The 19507-nt window shown below is 45.0% G+C and overlaps 1 protein-coding gene across 4 annotated transcripts in view; it reads left to right on the top strand.

The window, feature by feature from the left end:
• Nucleotides 1-18941, top strand: part of PARD3B (par-3 family cell polarity regulator beta) — a 1011734-nt gene extending 992793 nt beyond the window's left edge. For all 4 annotated transcript variants that reach the window (XM_047084837.1, XM_047084838.1, XM_047084839.1 and 1 more), the window contains one exon: nt 14223-18941. In XM_047084837.1, coding sequence (XP_046940793.1) covers nt 14223-14580 — 358 coding nt within the window. In that variant the 3' untranslated portion in view covers nt 14581-18941. The remainder of the gene's footprint in view (nt 1-14222) is intronic.
• Nucleotides 18942-19507: the final 566 nt, after the last annotated feature.

The raw sequence follows: 19507 nt of genomic DNA, 5'->3' as shown, positions 1-19507 counted from the left end.
ATAGAACTACAGAAGAAAGATAAGAGGATTCGTTTTTAAGTAAGCGTTTGGGTCCTAAAAGCAATTCTGAGTGCCTATCCCTGAACAAATGAAATTTTCCCCTGAAGCCATGTCTTTCTACCAGAAATAGTATGCAAAGAGGACCAAATGGATTTAAATTTCGTTATTTTCCACCATCTTGATTTTCCAGGTTATTATATCTTAAATGGTGGTGGTAAAGGTAATTAACAATTTAATCCATTGCTGTTGTTGCTGCTACTGCTGCTACTTTTTTTTTTTTTTAACCTCCACTGAGTGGGTTCCACGCTTACTTACAAGTGACTATAAAATTGCTAAAATCCAGCAGGTATTTTTCAGCTTCTGGTTTTACCAAAATGTAGTTCACTAAACCTCACTTAACTTAATCAACTAAGTAGAGAATTCCCCAATGAGATGTTAGGGAGGGATAAGTATGTTGTAAACAAAACAATTAAAGGGCTAGTTCACACCTCATCAACTTGCCCAACCACCTGATAACAGTTAACTACAGACTTTCCTCATAAAACGCGTGGATCAAGGAGGTAAGTTAGAGTCCAGGTTTTCAGAAGGGGCACGCACCTCCCCTTTCTTTACCTGAGGTCTGGTATTCCTCTGCCAAGAGTTCGCACAGTATTGCCTTGTTGGCCAGAACAATATCCGCATAATGCCTCTCGTGGGGAGCGCAAATTCCGATCCAGAAACCCCATTAGGCAAAGCAGGCTTCCCTTCATAACTGCAACCTTTGAGACCCCAGAGTAATATAAGATCTTAGATTCTTTTTACCCCAACTTTCCTCCAGTATGCTTTCACTCATATCATTGAACGCTCTCCTGTGAGAAGAAAAGCACATATTACTTTACAGATGGAGAAACCAAGGCACAGATAAGTGACCTGGCTCTAGCCAGGGTCACAGGCAGAGGTCAGGCTGAAATGCAGCAATGTGACCTAAGGTCAATTTGGACTGGAGCCTGTGTGGTTTCCTGGAAGGGTCCTGAAATTGTAACCCCCGGTGACTCACTGGGGGCCACCTCTTCATTTTACAGAGTTGAAGATAAGGTCTCAGAAAGTAAAATGACTTGTCTGAGACCCCCTGGGATATGAGCCAGTCTCTGTAGTTCCTACCCGGGGTCTCTTCTCCACACTGCAGCTCTCTCTTGCACAGAGGTCTTGACAGAGAATTTCCTTTTCAAGATTTACAGGTGGACCAGGTATGGTAATAGAAATTTCAGTGTGCTTCCCAGAACACGGATGCTCCTTAAAGCGGGGAATTTGGATAACATGCACCTCTAAAGTGGAGGCCGTGACCTGAATGTGGCCATGCAGACCCCGGGGGGGGGGGGGGGGGTGGGGGGAGGGGGGATGTATTCCCACAGGGCAGGGGCTACAGCCCTAACAGCTAAGGCAGGTGGCAGCGTTCAAGGACAGAAGCAAAGCAGGAGGGGACTCTGAGGAGGACTAAGCCCTGCCTCCGGGGGTGGCTCCCACTAAGTATATATAGCCTTAAAGGAAGGCAAGGCCCGGGTTTAAAGAAAAACAGGAAAGATGAATTTTTATGTGAAAGCCCTCAATGTTCAAATGTTAGCAACTAGCGGAAATGTTTAAAAAATATCACGTGAGACTCTTTCTTTCTCTTTCTCTCACCAGAGATAGATGGATATGCTGTACAAGAACACTGAACATATATAGTGACTATATATGAATATATGTAGGGTGTGTGTGTGTGTGTGTGTGTTCATTCTATAGGCCTATATATAAGTTGCAATCTCTGTTAGAGGATTTCCTATGTCGACACGTATTTCCGTAGAATAGGACGCACAGGGTCCGTTAGCGCTCAGTCATAAATTTCAGATTTGCTTATGAATTTGTTTACTTGCTCATTCTAGGTCTTTGGAGTCCCTTTAAACTCCATATGGAAGACGCAGCTTTATTTCTTTTAAAACTGACCTAGTGTGACTTCAAATTCAACGAGTATTGAGTATCTCAGTCTGATTGGTCTGTGTGTTCTTTCTTACCCGGTGCCTGCAAGGGGGGGGGGGGGGGAAAGGCCGTCATGCTGTCCCCACTTCACTTACGAGCTCAAGTGAGGTTCAGGAAAAGTCAAGTCACCTGGTTCGTATTTCCCTGCGGTGCCTTGCTCAGTCCAAGCCAACCTCTCTCTCTGAGCCCCACGCTCTCCCCACTAGAGCGCATCCTGAGAGTGCCTCCCACCCGCACAGACACATGAGATCTAGTTCCAAAAAGGCTGGTGGGCCTGGCACGTCAGGTCCACAACAGCAAAGGGAGAGCCTGGATTCCCATGTCTCCTGAAGTTTGCAAACAAGCCGGCATGGGGGCAAACGGTAAATAACATTTAATTTGGTAATGGCTCTTTAGTTTTAAATCACTTCGGCATTTGCTTTTAATTGATTTCTTTCAATTAGACGACTGAAATATGTAAATATTTGCTTTTCTATGGTAAGCTTTTGTTTAAATTATTAAAGCATCAGCTCCGTGACTGATTTTAAGAAATCAGGTTGCCGCCGTGCTGATAATAGAACGCATGCGATAAAACAGGCGGGAATCACTGCTTTTGGCTCATGTGCTGTCACCAAATGTGGCTGAGAGCAAGGCAGCACGCAGAGAAATAGAAGCCAGGGCGAATTTACAGTTTTCTTCGAATTGCTCAAGGAATAAATCAATAAATCAGGGAGTTAGAGAACAAATGTAGGATGAAATAACATCTGAAGGCGCTCACTCACGATAAAAGCTTGTCTTGCTCTGTCTTTTTTAAAAGCACTCATCAATGGCTCTGGACCCAAGTATTAGTTCGCTAAAAGGAGCGGAGGCGGGGGCACGGGAGGGGGCTTGTGTAAAGACTCAGGACAATAACTATACGAGAATACTGGAGACCAAAAAGAAGATGATGATGATGATGAAGGCGGAATGATGATGAGAGCAGAGTCATTTCATAGCCCCAATCAGGTGGAGCTATGATAAGCCTTGATTTGCTAGCTGCCCAATTTTACCAGCATCAAAAGCAAGCATGGAACCCAAAGAAGCCGGGTTGACATTCGGGCTATCCTAAGGCAGAAAGAGGAATAACAAAGAATGCTCTGATTTCAATAAAAGGAGAATTTGGAAGTAAAAGGTGTGTAATGACACTAATAACCAGTCTTTACCAGCCACATAACAATCAGAGGAGGAGGAGACCAAGGCCAGACGGGAGAGCTCAGCACGAGTCACCGGCACCTAAGACTCTCCTAATAACTTTTATTATTTGTTGAAAATCATGTCGACAATACAGTTCAGTAACCTTTGTGCTATAAATCCATTTCATCTGCAAAAATGAAAGCTGAATAGAATGTGATATTATATAGAACCCGTCATGCTGGTGCTATCTCCAAAGCTCTCTGCCAAATAATAAGCTAGATTCCAGACCGACAGGCCGAGTGGGGCCAAGAGCCGAGCCGCCTGCGTGCCCACCAGACCCAGCCTGGGGCTTTGGAACCTGCTTAGCATAGAAAGGAGATGAAGGCCCCGAACAACCCTCCAGACTTTGGTGAAAATTGTCCTGAGGCACTTCAACTCCACATCAAATTTACTACGGAGAGGCCAAAAGCGCGTCCATCTATTATCTGGTGGAAACTGGAGAATGGGCCCATTGCCTTGGTGCGGGGCATCAGGGAGACTGTTATACCAGAAATTTCCAAAATGTACCCAAGCACGATGGTGACTGGGTCCATTTCCAAAATCCAAACTCCCCCTGAATGGAGCTCTGGGGCCAGGCTGTACCTCCTTCAGTGTGCCCCCCATCCACAGTGGAGGGTAGGACCAAGAAGCTCATGTCACTGTTGAGAGAAGGATGAGGAAAACCCTTTTAACAGGAAACATGTATGGAGATGGAATCAAGGCAGTATGTGGAGGTGCTGATGTCAAATTCTTCCTACCCAAGAGTGAACCCAGCTCTCCTCATTTCTATATGGTCCCTGGTCCATTTGTCTCCTCAAGTACCTTATTAATTAAATACTAACACTCACATGCTCATTTCCTTCTTTTTTATTTGTTTTAATTTTATTTATTTTTTGAGAGAGAGAGAGACACACACACACACACAGGGCGTGGGGAAGGGGGTGGAAGAGAGAGAGAGAGGGAGACACAGAATCCGAAGCAGGTTCCAGGCTCTGAGCTGTCAGCACAGGACTGGATGCTGGGCTCGAACCCACAGACCACGAGATCATGACCTGAGCTGAAGCTGGACGCCCAACCAACTGAGCCACCCAGGCATCCCTAACATGCTCATTTCTTAAGGCAGAAAGTGAATGCAGAGGTTTATGAAATATGTTATATAAGCCTCACTTAGTCTTATAACTCTGGGAGAAGAGATTACTTGATCTTGAGAGGAAAAAAATAAAAAGGCTGACAGCAGACCTTATATTCAGGTACAAGCCAAAACTTCTTGGTAGTTGTCAGGATTTCAATCTGAGAGTATCACATCCAAAAAATGTGAACGCGTACCCAGTCCCCAGAAGAAAACTGAATTCACCTGTCTTTACAAACGGTGCCATGTTTTCATGTGAGAGTAAGTACAATACGATCAAAAGTGCTTCAGAGTTGGTTACAAAATCCAACTGTCCTTTGGATTCACGTTCTCCTGGCTTTACAGTGTTGAACTGCTCTTTTGTGAAGCTGGCCCATAGCTTTGCCTGCCCGTCTGCTAGTCCTAATATACGATTGCTAGCCTAGCTGAAAAGGCGGTGTGAGCTTTTAAAGTAAGGCTGACCAGTGAGGACGGACAGCCAAGAATACTCAAAAGAGCACTTTCTAGAACCCGATGTCTGGCTGGAGTGGGCAGGACAGAGAGGAGGACCTATACCATTTCTGATGTAGCTGTGTAGATCATATCATTCTCCAAAGGGACCACAGGAGGAGCAACAGATTTGGGGGGGAGGTAATGGTTTAATTTTGTACCTGTAAGATTTGAGCTGCCTAAGGAACCTCCAAGTGGAGGCATCCCACCCATCCCACAGGTAATTCACATCACTCCCTGAATGAAAATCACAGTCCTAATGCTCCCCACACCACCCCTGGTATTCTGGTCCCCTCCACGACCAGGTTCCAAACAGCTTCTCCGCTCTGAACGACTTCTCACCCACTGTTCCCCAGCCATGTCAGCAAAATTTCTGTGAATTCCTTCTTACCTGCCTTGACTGGGCACATCGTGAACAGTGAGAAGAAAGAAAGATTAGAGGGTGAATGGTCTAGGTTAGTGGTTAAGCATGTTGCCTCTAGGTCGGTCTGCCTGGGCTTGAATCTAGACCCTCCTACTTCCTGTGTGACTTCGGTCAAGTTACTTAACCTCTCTGTTCTTTAGTTTCCTCGCCTGCAAACCAGAAACAATAATAGTACCTACCTTGTAGAGTTGCTGTAAGGAACAAGTATTAATGGGGAGAAAATGGCCTGCTGTAGGCCCTCGGGAAAGTGCTTCATGGGTTTCATATCTCTGAAGTTCTAAATGAGGCTTCTTCTGAAGCTATTCCTGAGCTCATGAAGGGTGGTAGCTCCTCTCAGCGCTTATATTTCTGCTTCTAAATTGCAGAATAGGAGAACTGTGGTGGCAGGATTCTCTCAGGTCTCAGTGAAATGATAGAGAAGCTCTTCCTGACCCAAACACACACAACACGATCACCAAAGTATTTAAGTACCCTTCCTGAAGAGGGATTCTGATGATCTAAGACTGAAGGTAGTTTATACCCAAATCTCCTTATTGCCCAAGCTTTCGAACTTAACGGCAGAGGAACAGGGGCAGGTAAAGATGTGGCAGTGACATGAATATCTGAATATCTTTGGATAAGATACATGAGTAGCTTATCCAAAAATTGTATGTATGACTCTAAAAATACATATAATCTAAATTGATCAAGAAAAAGCAGCTCTCACGAACGACGTGTTTTTCTCCTAGAATGTCCTGTCTCCAGGCAGTAACCTTGGACAAGAAACTATGTAGTGCTTCTCCTAAGGGGCAGGAGAAATTGTCTTTAGAATTCAGGACCCTACGCTGTTGAACCTGTTGGCCCTCGCAGTCTGACCTTGAAATTGAACCGTTGTCTCTTGCGTGACAATTGGATGAAATCCTCGGTGTTTAGGCATTGAAATTCTGAGACCGCTGTTACAATAGAAAGAGAGAGAGATGATTTTAGTGGCCTAACAAGTTATGATGATTTGTTCCTTTGGTTGTCATTCTCTTTAAAGAAACCTCTTCTGTGGCTAAAAACACCACAGGGTAGGGGCGCCTGGGTGGCGCAGTCGGTTAAGCGTCCGACTTCAGCCAGGTCACGCTCTCGCGGTCCGTGAGTTCGAGCCCCGCGTCAGGCTCTGGGCTGATGGCTCAGAGCCTGGAGCCTGTTTCCGATTCTGTGTCTCCCTCTCTCTCTGCTCCTCCCCCGTTCATGCTCTGTCTCTCTCTGTCCCAAAAATAAATAAACGTTGAAAAAAAAAATTAAAAAAAAAAAAAAGAATAAAAAAAAAAAAAAACACCACAGGGTAATTGTAGGCAGCTATCCTTCAGATGGAGTTCATGACTTTGCGGCCACTCACAAGTTCTAGCTTTCCATGGGATTCCTTCTCCTTATACGCTTTCATGCAGCCCCTCCTAATTGTCCTCTGCACCTACCAGAAGCCTCACACACCCTCATAAAGGACATTAGTTTGGCAGGACCATTTTTAGGGAATACCTCCCACCATCTGATACCATGAAACATTGGTAGGGACCCTTCCCCAGATAATATCTGCTAAAGGGTTACATCAGATCCCATCTTTGTGGCTGGCACATGCGATTTGTTAATAACTAAATTCGTGTTTGGGGGGCCATTGCTGAAAAACACTAAAAAGGGAATTAAATGCAGGCGATCGAAGTTACTGTCTTGAAGTGTTGTAGAAATGTCTTCCGAGCACTGAGTCATTATCCTTCTACCTTCATTTTCTTTCCAAACATTTCCTTGGTGTCAACAAGGGCCAAAAACATCTACTGATCAATCTCTTCCCACTCGAGTTCTTAACAAAGAGTAAGAGCCCTCTCTTCATATCGCAATGGGAAATGTGAGTGATGAAAGGGAGATTTTTTTCCCAAAATCATTTCTATAACACAAGCCATCAAATGATCATTATATTTTATGATTCTGCAAAATCTGCAAAAATCAAAGCCATGTAATATACCTTGCAGAGGGCTCTGCTAATCCTGGCCAACCACATTCATGCCTGAATGACGGGTGAAGTCCTGGTAACTGGAAACCTGACACCGAAGGAATTCCAAACACAGACTAAAAGCATCTCTGTCTACATAACACGGGCGGCTCAAGCGCCTACAAATGTATTAGTTTGTGCTGATCTTCTTTGAGCTTTGCCATATTTGTAGAAGAACTACAGAACAAAGCATCGGCATCAGATCAGCCGCTAAATAATCCATGCGTGGCATGCTTCAGAGTAGTATGGCTTTGCCAGATGTCAGCTTTCTGCTAAGGGGTACAAGTACCTCTGTTAGCACCGGGAGTTTTACATCATGTTGCTTCCTCCCATCTGAACCCCAAATTTGGTCACAGTCCATTATTACCAAAAAAGGAAATCCATAAAGGCTACCTTGCAAGTTACGAAATTGTCTTTGTGTTGGCTGCTAATGGCACACATGGTATTTTACAGAAATTAAGAGGAACAAGAATCTGCCTTTTGGAAGTTTTTCCTCAAGTGAGAAAGCTGATGCTGATGCCTAAGGTGGACGTATTCACCTTTTCTCATAATTTCTTTATGACTTTCACACTTTTTGTGCCTGCTGAACTTATCCCTTCTCAAAGCAAACTCTCTTCGAGTCACCAGTGGGTCTCAATCTGAGTTGTTTCTCCCCTGTCCTTCTTCAACTTCACCTGTCCTTTCTTCTCCTAAAAGAAGCTCATCAGATGAGAGACAGTGATGGTTCTCGAGCTCAGCATTGAGTCACGTAGGCGAATTATGATCGGCTCTGTATTGCAAGGATTTGTTACTGATACTTGAACTGAAGGTTGCAAATAACTTATTTTAATAAATTACAACAGATTTGAGTTTTCTCCTTTCATAATGTTGCTCCCATTGTTCTTGAATCCCCTTGTTCTTTCTTGAGTGGGAGGGAAGGGCGTTGTGTTCCCACAGGTGGTAAGGAAGTTTGCATAAGCCTAGCTTCTGCCTCTCTTGGGCTCCAGTGGCTTATATGAAAGTCATCCATCATGTGTGTTCCAGTCAAGAAAAGGTTGGGAAGTACTGTGGCAGATGGGGCCTGGACATCACCTGTACCTCTGGTTCATGTTCATCAATCCTCAAGGCCAGGTACTTGAAACTGTGGTGATTACACCTGATTTTCACCTTTGACATTACCCTCCTAAGGCCTTTGAGACCCTGTATACTGCATTTTTAAATGTACACATTGCAGTGTTCTTAGATTATTGTGTTTATAACAAAAACAAAGAAAATTTCCTTGCTGGATAATAATAAAAACAATCCATGAAAGATTTTTGAATAAATACACTTAACCTGTACTAGTTGATCATATTGACCTCACTGGTGAGTCAAGGCAATTAAATGTGAGCCCAAGGTTTATTAAGCACATACTATGTTTCAAGTATGATACAAGACAACAGAGTATACTTTTGTTCTTGGAAAACAAGACAAATATACTAACCCATGCCCTGATAAAGTTTATAGCTATTCCATGTTGGACCCAATCCAACACTTTTTTTCAGCCCACCATCTTTTTCTCCCTCCCTCCTTCCTCCTTTAAAAATTAGAGACCGGGGCGCCTGGGTGGCGCAGTCGGTTAAGCGTCCGACTTCAGCCAGGTCACGATCTCGCGGTCCGGGAGTTCGAGCCCCGCGTCGGGCTCTGGGCTGATGGCTCGGAGCCTGGAGCCTGTTTCCGATTCTGTGTCTCCCTCTCTCTCTGCCCCTCCCCCGTTCATGCTCTGTCTCTCTCTGTCCCAAAAATAAATAAACGTTGAAAAAAAAAAAAATTAGAGACCGTGTAATACACATGTAATGCACAGCATGATGACTATAGCTAACACTGCCATGTGGTATATAGGAAAGCTGTTAAGAGTGTAAATCCTAAGAGTTCTTATCACAAGGAGAATTTTTTCCCTTTTTTCTTTTCTTCTTTCTTTTCTTTTTATCATATCAATATGAGAAGATGGATGTTAGCTAAAACTTGTGGTAATAATTTCACATATTTGTAAATCAAACCGTCAGGCTGTGCATCTTAAACTTGTACAGTGATGTATGTCTATTATTTCTCAATAAAACAGGAAAAAATAGAGACCAGTCGTATCTCAACCATTGCCAAACTCTGGCTGTCAATGACAGTCCATCACTTCCTTTTATTTTTCTACCCACTGACTTATTTCCACACCTTACATACACCTCTGACCCTGTATGGTTATCGTGCTTGTTTGTGGGTTTTCTCTTTAAACTCTCCTTAACAAATTCAACGTACATTTATTTATGAGCCTAGATACATAAAGCCATGTGCCCAGCTCAGAGGGAGATCACCAGATATATGAGACTCAGTTCCTTCAAGATGCTTGTGCTCTAGTCCGGTATATAACAAGTCTTTCATCCGTGTAAGGTGACAATGACCTACTGGGGTGAGTGCAGGAAAAAGAGATTTTCTTTGCAGTTGAGAAAGGGAGGAGTAGGGAGAGCAGGGACAGATGGGAGGGCTCAAAATTGCTCATGCCCCTTCATCCATTCCAGGAAATATAGCCACACCATTCCTAGTTATGAGGTTTTGCCAGTGATTTGATTTATCCCATACTGAGCCCTTTCCCCACACAGGATTGTCTTAGCAAATATTGGAGCATGCCTTATGTCTTTCCGTAGAGTGAAGACTGTTGGTACCCAGGGGCTGGCTCTCTGACTTGCTCAGTCTCTGATTTTCAGCCCCTGTTTTCCTTAATGAAGAATAGTAACATAGTGAGATGGCAAAAAGAGACAAACCTCATGTAAAGTAAGGGATCGTTACTCTTTCTTCCCGTATCAACACCATAAAGCCTTGTGATGCTTCGGCTTAAAGGTTAGCATCTGCATCTGTGGGATTGGAAACTGTATAACTGAGCTACTTCCTGTGAGTCCTCCAGGAAAAAGCTGACTCTTTTGGCCTCCAGAAACGAGCCTAGGGGCGCCTGGGTGGCTCAGTTGGTTAAGCGTCCGACTTCAGCTCAGGTCATGATCTCACAGTCCATGAGTTCAAGCCCCACGTCGGGCTCTGTGCTGACAACTCAGAGCCTGGAGCCTGCTTCGGATTCTGTGTCTCCCAATCTCTCTGCCCCTCCCCTGCTCATGCTCTGTCTCTCTCTGTCTCAAAAATAAATAAAAACAGTAAAAAAAATTTAAAAGAAAAAGAAATGAGCCTAATCAAGAATAAAATAGGAAAAAAAGTGAACAGTGAAAAATGTGGAAAAAAATCATTGACATTTTAAAAATATAGATATTTTCAGGGCGCCTGGGTGACTCGGTCGGTTGAGCATCTGATTCTTGATTTCAGCTCAGGTCATGATCCCAGGGTCGTGGGATCGAGCCTGTCAACAGGCTCTGAGTCTGCACTGAGCATGGAGCCTGCTTGAGATTCTCTCTCTCTCTCTCTCTCTCTCTCTCTCTTTCCCTCCCTCCCCCCTTCCCTCCCTCTCTCTCTCCCCCCTCCCTCCCTCTGCCCCTCTCCCTCACTTGTAGGCCCTCTCTCAAATTAAAATTAAAAAAATATATATATTAGTAAAGAAAAAGATAAAAATATAGATATTTTCGTGATAACTTCCCCAAAGAGTTCTATTACACAGAAAGCAAATATAGACTTTTTCCTTCCTTAGGCAAAGATGGTTCCAGAGTGAAATTTTCAATTGAAAGTGTTTTTTATGAAAGCTAATAACACATCCAAATAAAACTCAGGAGGTCACCTGAAAAATGAGGGGTCATGAAGTAGAGATACATTTGCTATGTGGGTCCTTGTTTTCATCAGTCTCCAGAGGAGGCTGCCCCTGGATTCCTCAGGGTTGGTTCACAACATGCAACATCAGTCACTCTGATAGCATTTCTTAGGCCCCAGAATGGATCGGCTTTTGCGCTTTCCTACAAACACTAAATTTCACCCAAATAAAGAAACCAAGAAAGGGAAACTCAAGATCAACAGAGCTAAAATTTCAGCTCTTTCTTCTTCTTTTTTTATGCTATCAAGGTAACGAGGAGGGCTTTTTTATTTTCTTTTCATGTGTGTGGGTGTGTCTGTGTCAACCTGCGTGTGCACAGAGGTACACAGACAATTCTCACCAGCACTTAGAAGTTGTTCTGGCAGCGGGGCGCCTGGGTGGCGCAGTCGGTTAAGCGTCCGACTTCAGCCAGGTCACGATCTCGCGGTCCGTGAGTTCGAGCCCCGCGTCAGGCTCTGGGCTGATGGCTCGGAGCCTGGAGCCTGTTTCCGATTCTGCGTCTCCCTCTCTCTCTGCCCCTCCCCCGTTCATGCTCTGTCTCTCTCTGTCCCAAAAATAAATAAACGTTGAAAAAAAATTAAAAAAAAAAAAAAAAAAAAGAAGTTGTTCTGGCAAAAGTCTGTAAGAAATGCCCAGTTTTGAGCAAAAAGTTATTATAAACGACAGCAGCACCCCCCCATCAAAGAAAGAAAAATTCCTCTAGCACGCTTTGAACCTTAAACAGTGTTTTTATAGGCCAGCTCATTGTTTTTCTTCTCTATGAAAAATTAAAAACAATAACTGTTTTGATGAGTTCTACGGGAAAAGACAGTTTCCATGATTTCATTTCTTGACAAAGAGCAGCTACCTCACTTGGTTTCTGCCACATGTAAGCAAACCCCCAGCCGTAAAACCTCCCCTCAGAGAAAGGGATAGGGAACCCCAAAACTCTTGAGCTCTTTCCCATCTGCCCGGGGGAAGCCTGCCTGCCCCTTGCTATGAGAGTGGACGAGTCGCAGGGGTGAGGTGTGGGAGAGGAGATGACTGTTCCTGCCCCACCCCCACCACAAGCACACAGCCTGTGCTGTCACAGCACATTCAGGGTGGCTTCTGCCCCGTCACCACTTGATCTGGGTTGTCTCTCCAAAAGTAAAAAAATAAATAAAAAAACCCCAACAAGGTGTGCCTGTCTTTTATAATGTCCTGTTTTAAAGGAGAGAAATCTCCAGGGAAAGAACAGGACCCTAAACGTCCAAGGCCTGGAATCCCTCCTTTCTCTCTTTCCATTTTAAACAGGAAACATTCCCGCTAAGAGGGTCCAGAGGGAGCATGGGTTGTATGTTCATTTTAAGGCAGATAATGTTTGTGTGTTACAAATGTCAGTGATTTATCCCAAGGGCTTAAAATGAGTGCAGAAAAACCACATGTTTCACTTCATGCAGAGAAATAGCTTCAGTAGATTTCGAGAGAAAGCACAGGTTAAGGATTTTTTTTTTTTAAGTGTTTCAGAAATCTCCAGCATGAACCAAAAGGAAATAGAAATGAGAGCGGCGGTGGGGGCGGGGGGGGGGGGTGTTGGTGCTTACAATATTTTATGACAAAAGATCTAGTGAATGCTGGAAGTTTTCTAAATCAAAGATAAAATTGTAAAGGAAAGGGGAGATGTAACCCTGATCCTCTATTTCCCAGGGCTGGAGTGACAGATTATGCATTTGTGCTCTATTTGTCATGGGCAATTTAAAATAGAGCAAAGCAAACTGCGCTGAATAATAGCAGTTGATGCTATAATAGCTTGTACACAAACAATTTAATTTTTTTATCTGAAAACTCTAACTAGATTACCCCAAGCTGAAGGATCTTTCATTATTACGTATAGCCAAATTAAGACATAAAACAGTAGAGCGAGAGTTCTATTGTTCATCCTTATGAATGTCCTCACATGCTGCTTTCCACACGCACCCACACTTGGAGCTCGTCAACCCTTCATTGATTTGGGGAACTTACAGAGCTGTTTTAACATCAGATTCTGCAGATTACAGGGTGATTTCGACCCTCACTGACAGTGCTTGATTAACCACAGACGCCGTATTCTTCTAGCTCTGTCATTTCTTCCAACTGTTCTACCAATTTGTACTCTGACATCGAAGAGATTTTCATTAATTATTATTGTTGCTTTTTTTTTCCTTCAAAAAATTATCACAGGGAGAGTAGTAGAATGTGGGAAGGATCTGGTGATGGTGGTGGTGAATACGTGCACAGAAGGTTTATGGGATTTTAAGAGCTGCAAACAGAACTCATCTGTTTAACCCCAGGCTAGATAAGATGCAGTCATCTGTACGCTGTTTAGAGACGTATTGCTTCTGTTGTAGCAAATGGAACAGAAGATGCTTGTTGTCTTAGTAGAGAGATCCAGACAGGGTCACTTTCTGTTAGTGTTTATTGTTGCCCTGGACCTTTCTGTGTGCCTACTCATTACACAATGCAACTTACAGCTGGTTTGGCTTTTCCCACTCTGCTACTGGTACTTCTTGACTTCGTGGTAGAAATGCTTTCTATCAAGGCGCTACGTGGATAATCCCCAGCTCTGACTCAGGACTTTTTCTAGGAGCTGTAGAGAGGGGAGAGCACATAGGGGTGGCCCAGAAGCTAACCGGAGTTAGACCAAGACTATGGTCCATGTCAAAAGCACCCCCACAGATCTAGAGATGAGTACAGCCCCTGGGAACTGTATAATTCTGAATAACCTGCACATGTCTCCCACTACCCGTGACAGGCTTCAGGGGGGCAGAGAAGGGGGCAGGTCCAATGATCCTAGCTGTAAGGGAGCCAAAGTGCGCCCCTGTTTAGAAAACGAGCTTGGCTGCTATGCTAAAGGCCAACACGCAATGGTACAAACCAGAAAGAAGTCTTTTTGTCCCTCGTGCAGCCATCTGAGTATAAGCAGTCCTGGCTAACATGGTGGCTCCATGGTACAAGGACTCAGGCCCTTACCCTCTCGTTGCTCTACCTTCCTCAGCATGAGGCTTTCTCCTTGTAGTTAAAAACGGCCACTCCGATGGCCAACAGGAAGGGGAGAGGGGAAGAAGAAGATTCCCTCTCTTCTCTTTAAGGGCACACACCACTTCTGTTCACGTCCCATGGGCCAGGCCTAGTCAATGACCACGCCAAACTACGCAGGAGGCTGAGGAACGGGGTCTTCGGTCGGGCAGCTCCCTTAGCAGCTACTGATATGTGTCTGTTCTTCTCTTTCCAGGGGAGGACCAGCTGATCCTATAGACTATCTGACGGCCACACCTCGAGGGCTCTACAAAGAAAGGGAGCTCCCGTATTACCCAGGGGCTCATCCCGTGCATCCTCCCAAAGGGAGCTACCCACGTCCCCCGGATCTGAGGCTTGCAGACCTCCGGTATCCTCAGTACTACCCTCCTCCACCAGCCCCCCAGCATAAAGGACCCTTCCGACAAGATGTCCCGCCTTCCCCTCCTCAGCACCCCAGAGTGCCAGCCTATCAGGAAATGGGTAGACCAGGGCCCCGAGGGGGCAGCCCGGACCAGTACCCCTACCGAGCCCAGGATCCCAGGCAGAAGAGCCCCATGACTGCAGCTGTGTAACTGAATATCACCACGCCCAGCCCAGCCCAGCCCAGAAGGGGAGACGGCTAACATCACCTTTGCCCTTCCTAGACTGTAAGACCTTCCTCCTGTTCAGAATTCTCCAGGGCACAGATAGGTTCTTCTCACCGAGGTTGCAACACTTGACTGCTAACCAGAGGGAAAAAGGAGGGGACAGGAGGACGGGGGATCAGAAGGAAGAGAAAGGACAGGGTCCATCAAAACAGTACTGCCTGAGATCTGAAATGCATTTAGAATTGTTCAATTCCATGAGAGCGGCAGGTAAACAGGCAAATAACAAAGAACAATGGACATACCACACAGTGCCTTCCTGGTGCGCACAAGCCCCATGGAACTGGCAGCACAGAGACTCTCAGAGGCTGAGCCTCAGCCACCTGAGAGTGGCTGCAAATATGGGTGTCTTAAATGAGTAGTTTTCTCATTGAGAAAACAAACCAACAGCAGACATGACTAGTGATCTCTTTGAAATGTTTATACCCAGAAGAAGACTGCATTTCTCTCTTTGTGGAATTTCTCAGGTTCCTCGTACCACTCGTCTGGTATAAGTATTTTACATTTCCTTGCCATATATATACATATATATATATATATATATATATATATATATATATAAAATACAACACGAATGCAGTATTAGTGTCCTGAGAGAATGTTTAAAGCTAGTCAGAGATTCCAGAAGGAATATAGTCCAAGGACCAAGGCGATCAGGTTAAGAGGGCTGAAAATCCCCTGATCCTCACCTTCCTTCCCCCGAGTCCCAGGCGTGATTGCATGGAGATATCCGGTTTCAGAACCATCTCCAAATCTCCTGCCTGTAATTACTGGAACCGGGGCCTCGACTTTAAGGCTCCCACTTGAGGGCTAAAATGTAGTTGGAAAAGAGAGGGCTCGTTGCTTAGGTCACACAGGAAGCAACGATCCGGAGATGCCAATTCCACACTCAGTGCCAAACAGTGCCATCTGCACCCGGGGACAGGGAGGGGCTGACTGTGGCCTCTGGGATTGATGACCAGGAAGTGGTAGATGGCAGTGACTGACTGTGTGTGTGTGTATGTGTATGCGTGTGTGTATGTGTGAAGGTATGTGATTACCAGTATGGAGAATGTAAGATAAAAATGCTTTCTGGAAAGTTTGATGAGGAAGGAAATAAAAAGGAAAAAAAAAATCAGAGGGGAAAGGAAAAGAGGCATAAAACCAGATCATTCTACATCCCCTGTATTTCATTAACAAAAGTCGGGGGAGCACCCAGGCCGGGCCAGCATCTCCAACTGGGACTAGAAGGTCTTATGGCTTGGAAAAGCTGACACCCCGCCCTCTAAAACCCATCCCATTTCCTTTGAGCTTTGCAGTGATTTTCTACTTATTTCAGCAAGACTTCTAAAACTTCCAACCTGACCCAAATGAGAACACAACAGAGGACTGAGAAACAGCAAAATCTGGGAGCAGCCGTTTGAATCGTTCAATGGCTCTTAAGAGACTTAAAGCCTTGCCGCTCCTTCTCCATTCCCTCAAAACAAAACAAAAAAGTATTGAGTTCCATTTGGACATATTTTGGCTGAGATTAGAATACCTCTGCCTGACAGGACTTAATAAATTATAGTATTATTAACTATAGAGTATCCAACCCAGTTTAGGTGTTTTTTTAATTTAAAATAGAGTTCTATTACCAGGAATGAAGCAGCTGCTGGTTTTAGACGTAAATAGTGTTATTTACTGGACCTTAAGAGGTATCATTTTCTAAAGTACAATTACCTTGACCATCTTAATAAATAGACTGTCAAGTTGGTCTTCTCCATCTGTCATCCCTCTTGAGCCAGGCACCTTAGACCTTTTGCAACGTGTGCACGGAGGTTGAGGGGCTCGGGCCCTGCTCACCTAGAGGTGAGATGCAGGTGAGCTCCCGGGCTTCTCTGCCAACACGCTGAATGACACTTTACCCTCGAAATAAATAAACTTCCAGGAAGAGAAGGATAAAGTGAGGGAAATGTAACGTGCTTGGGAGCATTAAAATCAGCTCTTGGGCATGTTGCATTTTGAGCCAAATTTCTCTAGGCTATTAGACATAGCCAAGCCAGGAGTCTCCTTCTGGATTAAGGCCAAGGCCACACGAGAGGCAGCCAGAGGCAGTGCGAGAGGGTGAGATATCCTGTGCGTGTTGGAGGAGTGGCCCTTGTAGGAAGAATGCCCATCTTTCCCACATTGCACAATGCCTCCTGCTCACAGGCTCGGGGCAAGCTGCACCAAATACGGTCTTGCGCTGTATTCGCAGTCAATAAAACATTTGCTAATCCTGCGGGGCAGCCAGTGCTTTGAAACTGCTCTTCAAGTGGACGAAAACGAGATGACAGCCGTTTTCTTGCTTGAAGTACAACACACGCCCAATTTAACCCCGCCCGAAAGAAGCGCACGTGTGTGTCACAGAGGCTCCATCGAGCCAGGCTACAGTTAAGAACAGCTCGAATGTAAGCTTCGTAAGTGCCTGTGAACCAACCCTCCACTTGCCAGCACCCAGAGGCTGCAGAAGTCTCTCCCAGTATCTAGGAGAACTGGTGGTTTAGAGTGTTTAGAAGGCCAGCCTGTAGTCAGTAGGTGCCCAGTAGCAGGAAGTAGTTCCCCATTTATTTATGGCCTTGGCGAGACTCAATCTGGTGTCTGCCCGTTGCTCAGAATACCATAACGCCCCTCCCCACAGGAACAGAGTAGCACAGTGAGCTGCAAACCCATCAGCACACACCCACCCGACTCCTGATCTGACTGCTGGGTCGCTGAGGCCTGGAAATGATGCTTTGGCCTTGAGTCGTGAGATATTTGAAGGAGCTCTGGTTTATCCCTTTTTGAAGGAGGGGAGATGGGAAAGGGAGCAGACCATTGAAAACTTTTAGATGCAGGAGAATTCAGTCCTCTGCCAGGAAGAGAAACACTGCATCTCGTTAACCCCTTGCGCCATTGGACTGTGGCAATATCACCCTTGGTAGAAAATTGGTTCCCCACAATATTAAATCAGTGGATGAAAGGCAATCTCAAAGACAGGAGCACCTTCTTACATCATAATCGAGTAACAAACAAAAATTAGAAAATAAAATTACCGTGAAGCTCGTTATTCTTAGATATGTACGTCAACATGCGTTGACCCCACAGGACAGCATGGAGCAAAGATCTTATAACCAAGGGTGTGAGGAGATCCACAGACCCACCATGACCCCATGGAGGAAACCATGCATGCTGCCCGATAAAGGAGGTTGGAAACTTCCTTGTGGCTCTCTTTGTGCCACCAACTAAATAAAATTAAAACATGACTCATTATTCCCTTCAAAGATCTGTGAACTTGTTGAACTATCTTCTGAAGGAAATGCATCTGACAACTTGAGGAGCTGTCATGCATGGAGTCTATGTGCATAATAAGGATCCGGCCTTTGAGGGGCATTCATTCCCCTAACCTGTAGCCCCAGCAGTTGTTTTCTTTGGAGAGACATCTTAGCCTTTCAGGGCGGATAGAGAGATCTGCACAGTTTGGGGAGGGATGTATGCCTGTAAAATCCCCGTAGGCATTAAACTCTGAAATCCGCAACGAACTGCCCTCAAATCAGTGCTAAATTGGGTAGACACCCTACTTCTTTTGAGTCCAGGAGCAACAAAAGGTCCAGACTTGGTGCAATTAGGCAGGAGGGAGTGGGATCCAGAACCAGCCACGGGAGTACTTCTCTGCCCTCCCAGTTCCCACCGACTTAGTTGGAAATGATGCTGCAATGAGACCAGAAAGAGGAGTCTCCATAAGATATCCCTACAAAGTCACCTCTCTGGAAAAAAAAAAAAAAAAAAAGGAGAATAAAAGATAGATATCTAAAATAAGCCTAGAATCTCATATGCAGCTACTACTTCTAAGGGAAACTCTTTTCTCCCTCATGTCCTTAAATAGTAATAGAATCACACAGCTCCTGACTTTTAAAGATGGGCTTAACTCCCGAGCCTGGAGTGCACAGTGAACTAACCCCAACGACCGAGACTGTCTCCTCACTCAGCTCTGAGAGCGTGTGCTGTTCCATCTATGCTGCCCGCAGTGCTGTTTACTACTGGAATGTAAAAACAAACCCTACTGTGGATACAGTCACTTCTTCTCGTGTTTTCCTGCGCTTTTTTGGCACCAAGTCTGTTCATAAGTTCTGAAGATAAATTATGTGAAATCGTATTTTGGCATATGGGGGCAGAGAATGAATTCTTCACAGACTTTTTACAATGATCCCATTTGTACCACAGAAAACATTTTGGATGCTGTTATATATGAACATACAAATTTTTCTTGTTTTATTTTGCATTAAAATAAAGCTTTATTCATTAAGATACCAGAGTGTTGGTTTTCAGTCCCCACCTGTTTGGTTTAGGATTTGATGAATGAATAGGTTGGTCTGGTCCTGATCACCCTTAAACAGCAACGTCATAGGGCAGGGGTCATGAAGGAGAAGCCTCTGTCACGTGCTGGGCTCCCCAAGAAACACATGCGAGACGGAGACGACCATGTAGGCTGTTTATTCGAGAGCGCACTTGGGTTCAATACCCACGGAAGGCAGGGCAAGAGGCAGGGCCGGCCAAAGGGAGAAGCTAAGCAGTGATACCCTCCCAAATTAGGCCTCACCCAGCTCCACAGGGCAATCTGGAGCCACAGTGGCCCTTCAGACTTGTCCCAACTTGGGACTAAAGAGCTGGGTCTTCATACCACTGTGTTGGGTGGTAGGTATGAGCTACTCCTGGAAGGAGATGGGACCCAGGACTGGGCAGTAGGGAGGTATTTACAGTGGTTGGCAAAATTGTCCTTCATTCTTGAGGTGGGATCTGGGCAGCTCACCACACAGCCTCCAACACTGTTGACCCTTCCTCTTACCTTACTTAGGGAAACGTGACTCTGAGTGGG

This window comes from Lynx rufus, unplaced genomic scaffold, assembly GCF_022079265.1.
Source record: "Lynx rufus isolate CCGP_SWC_20201006 ecotype Redwood Valley unplaced genomic scaffold, mLynRuf1.p SCAF_2, whole genome shotgun sequence".
NCBI lineage: Eukaryota > Metazoa > Chordata > Mammalia > Carnivora > Felidae > Lynx > Lynx rufus.
This window is presented reverse-complemented; position numbering and strand designations above follow the sequence as displayed.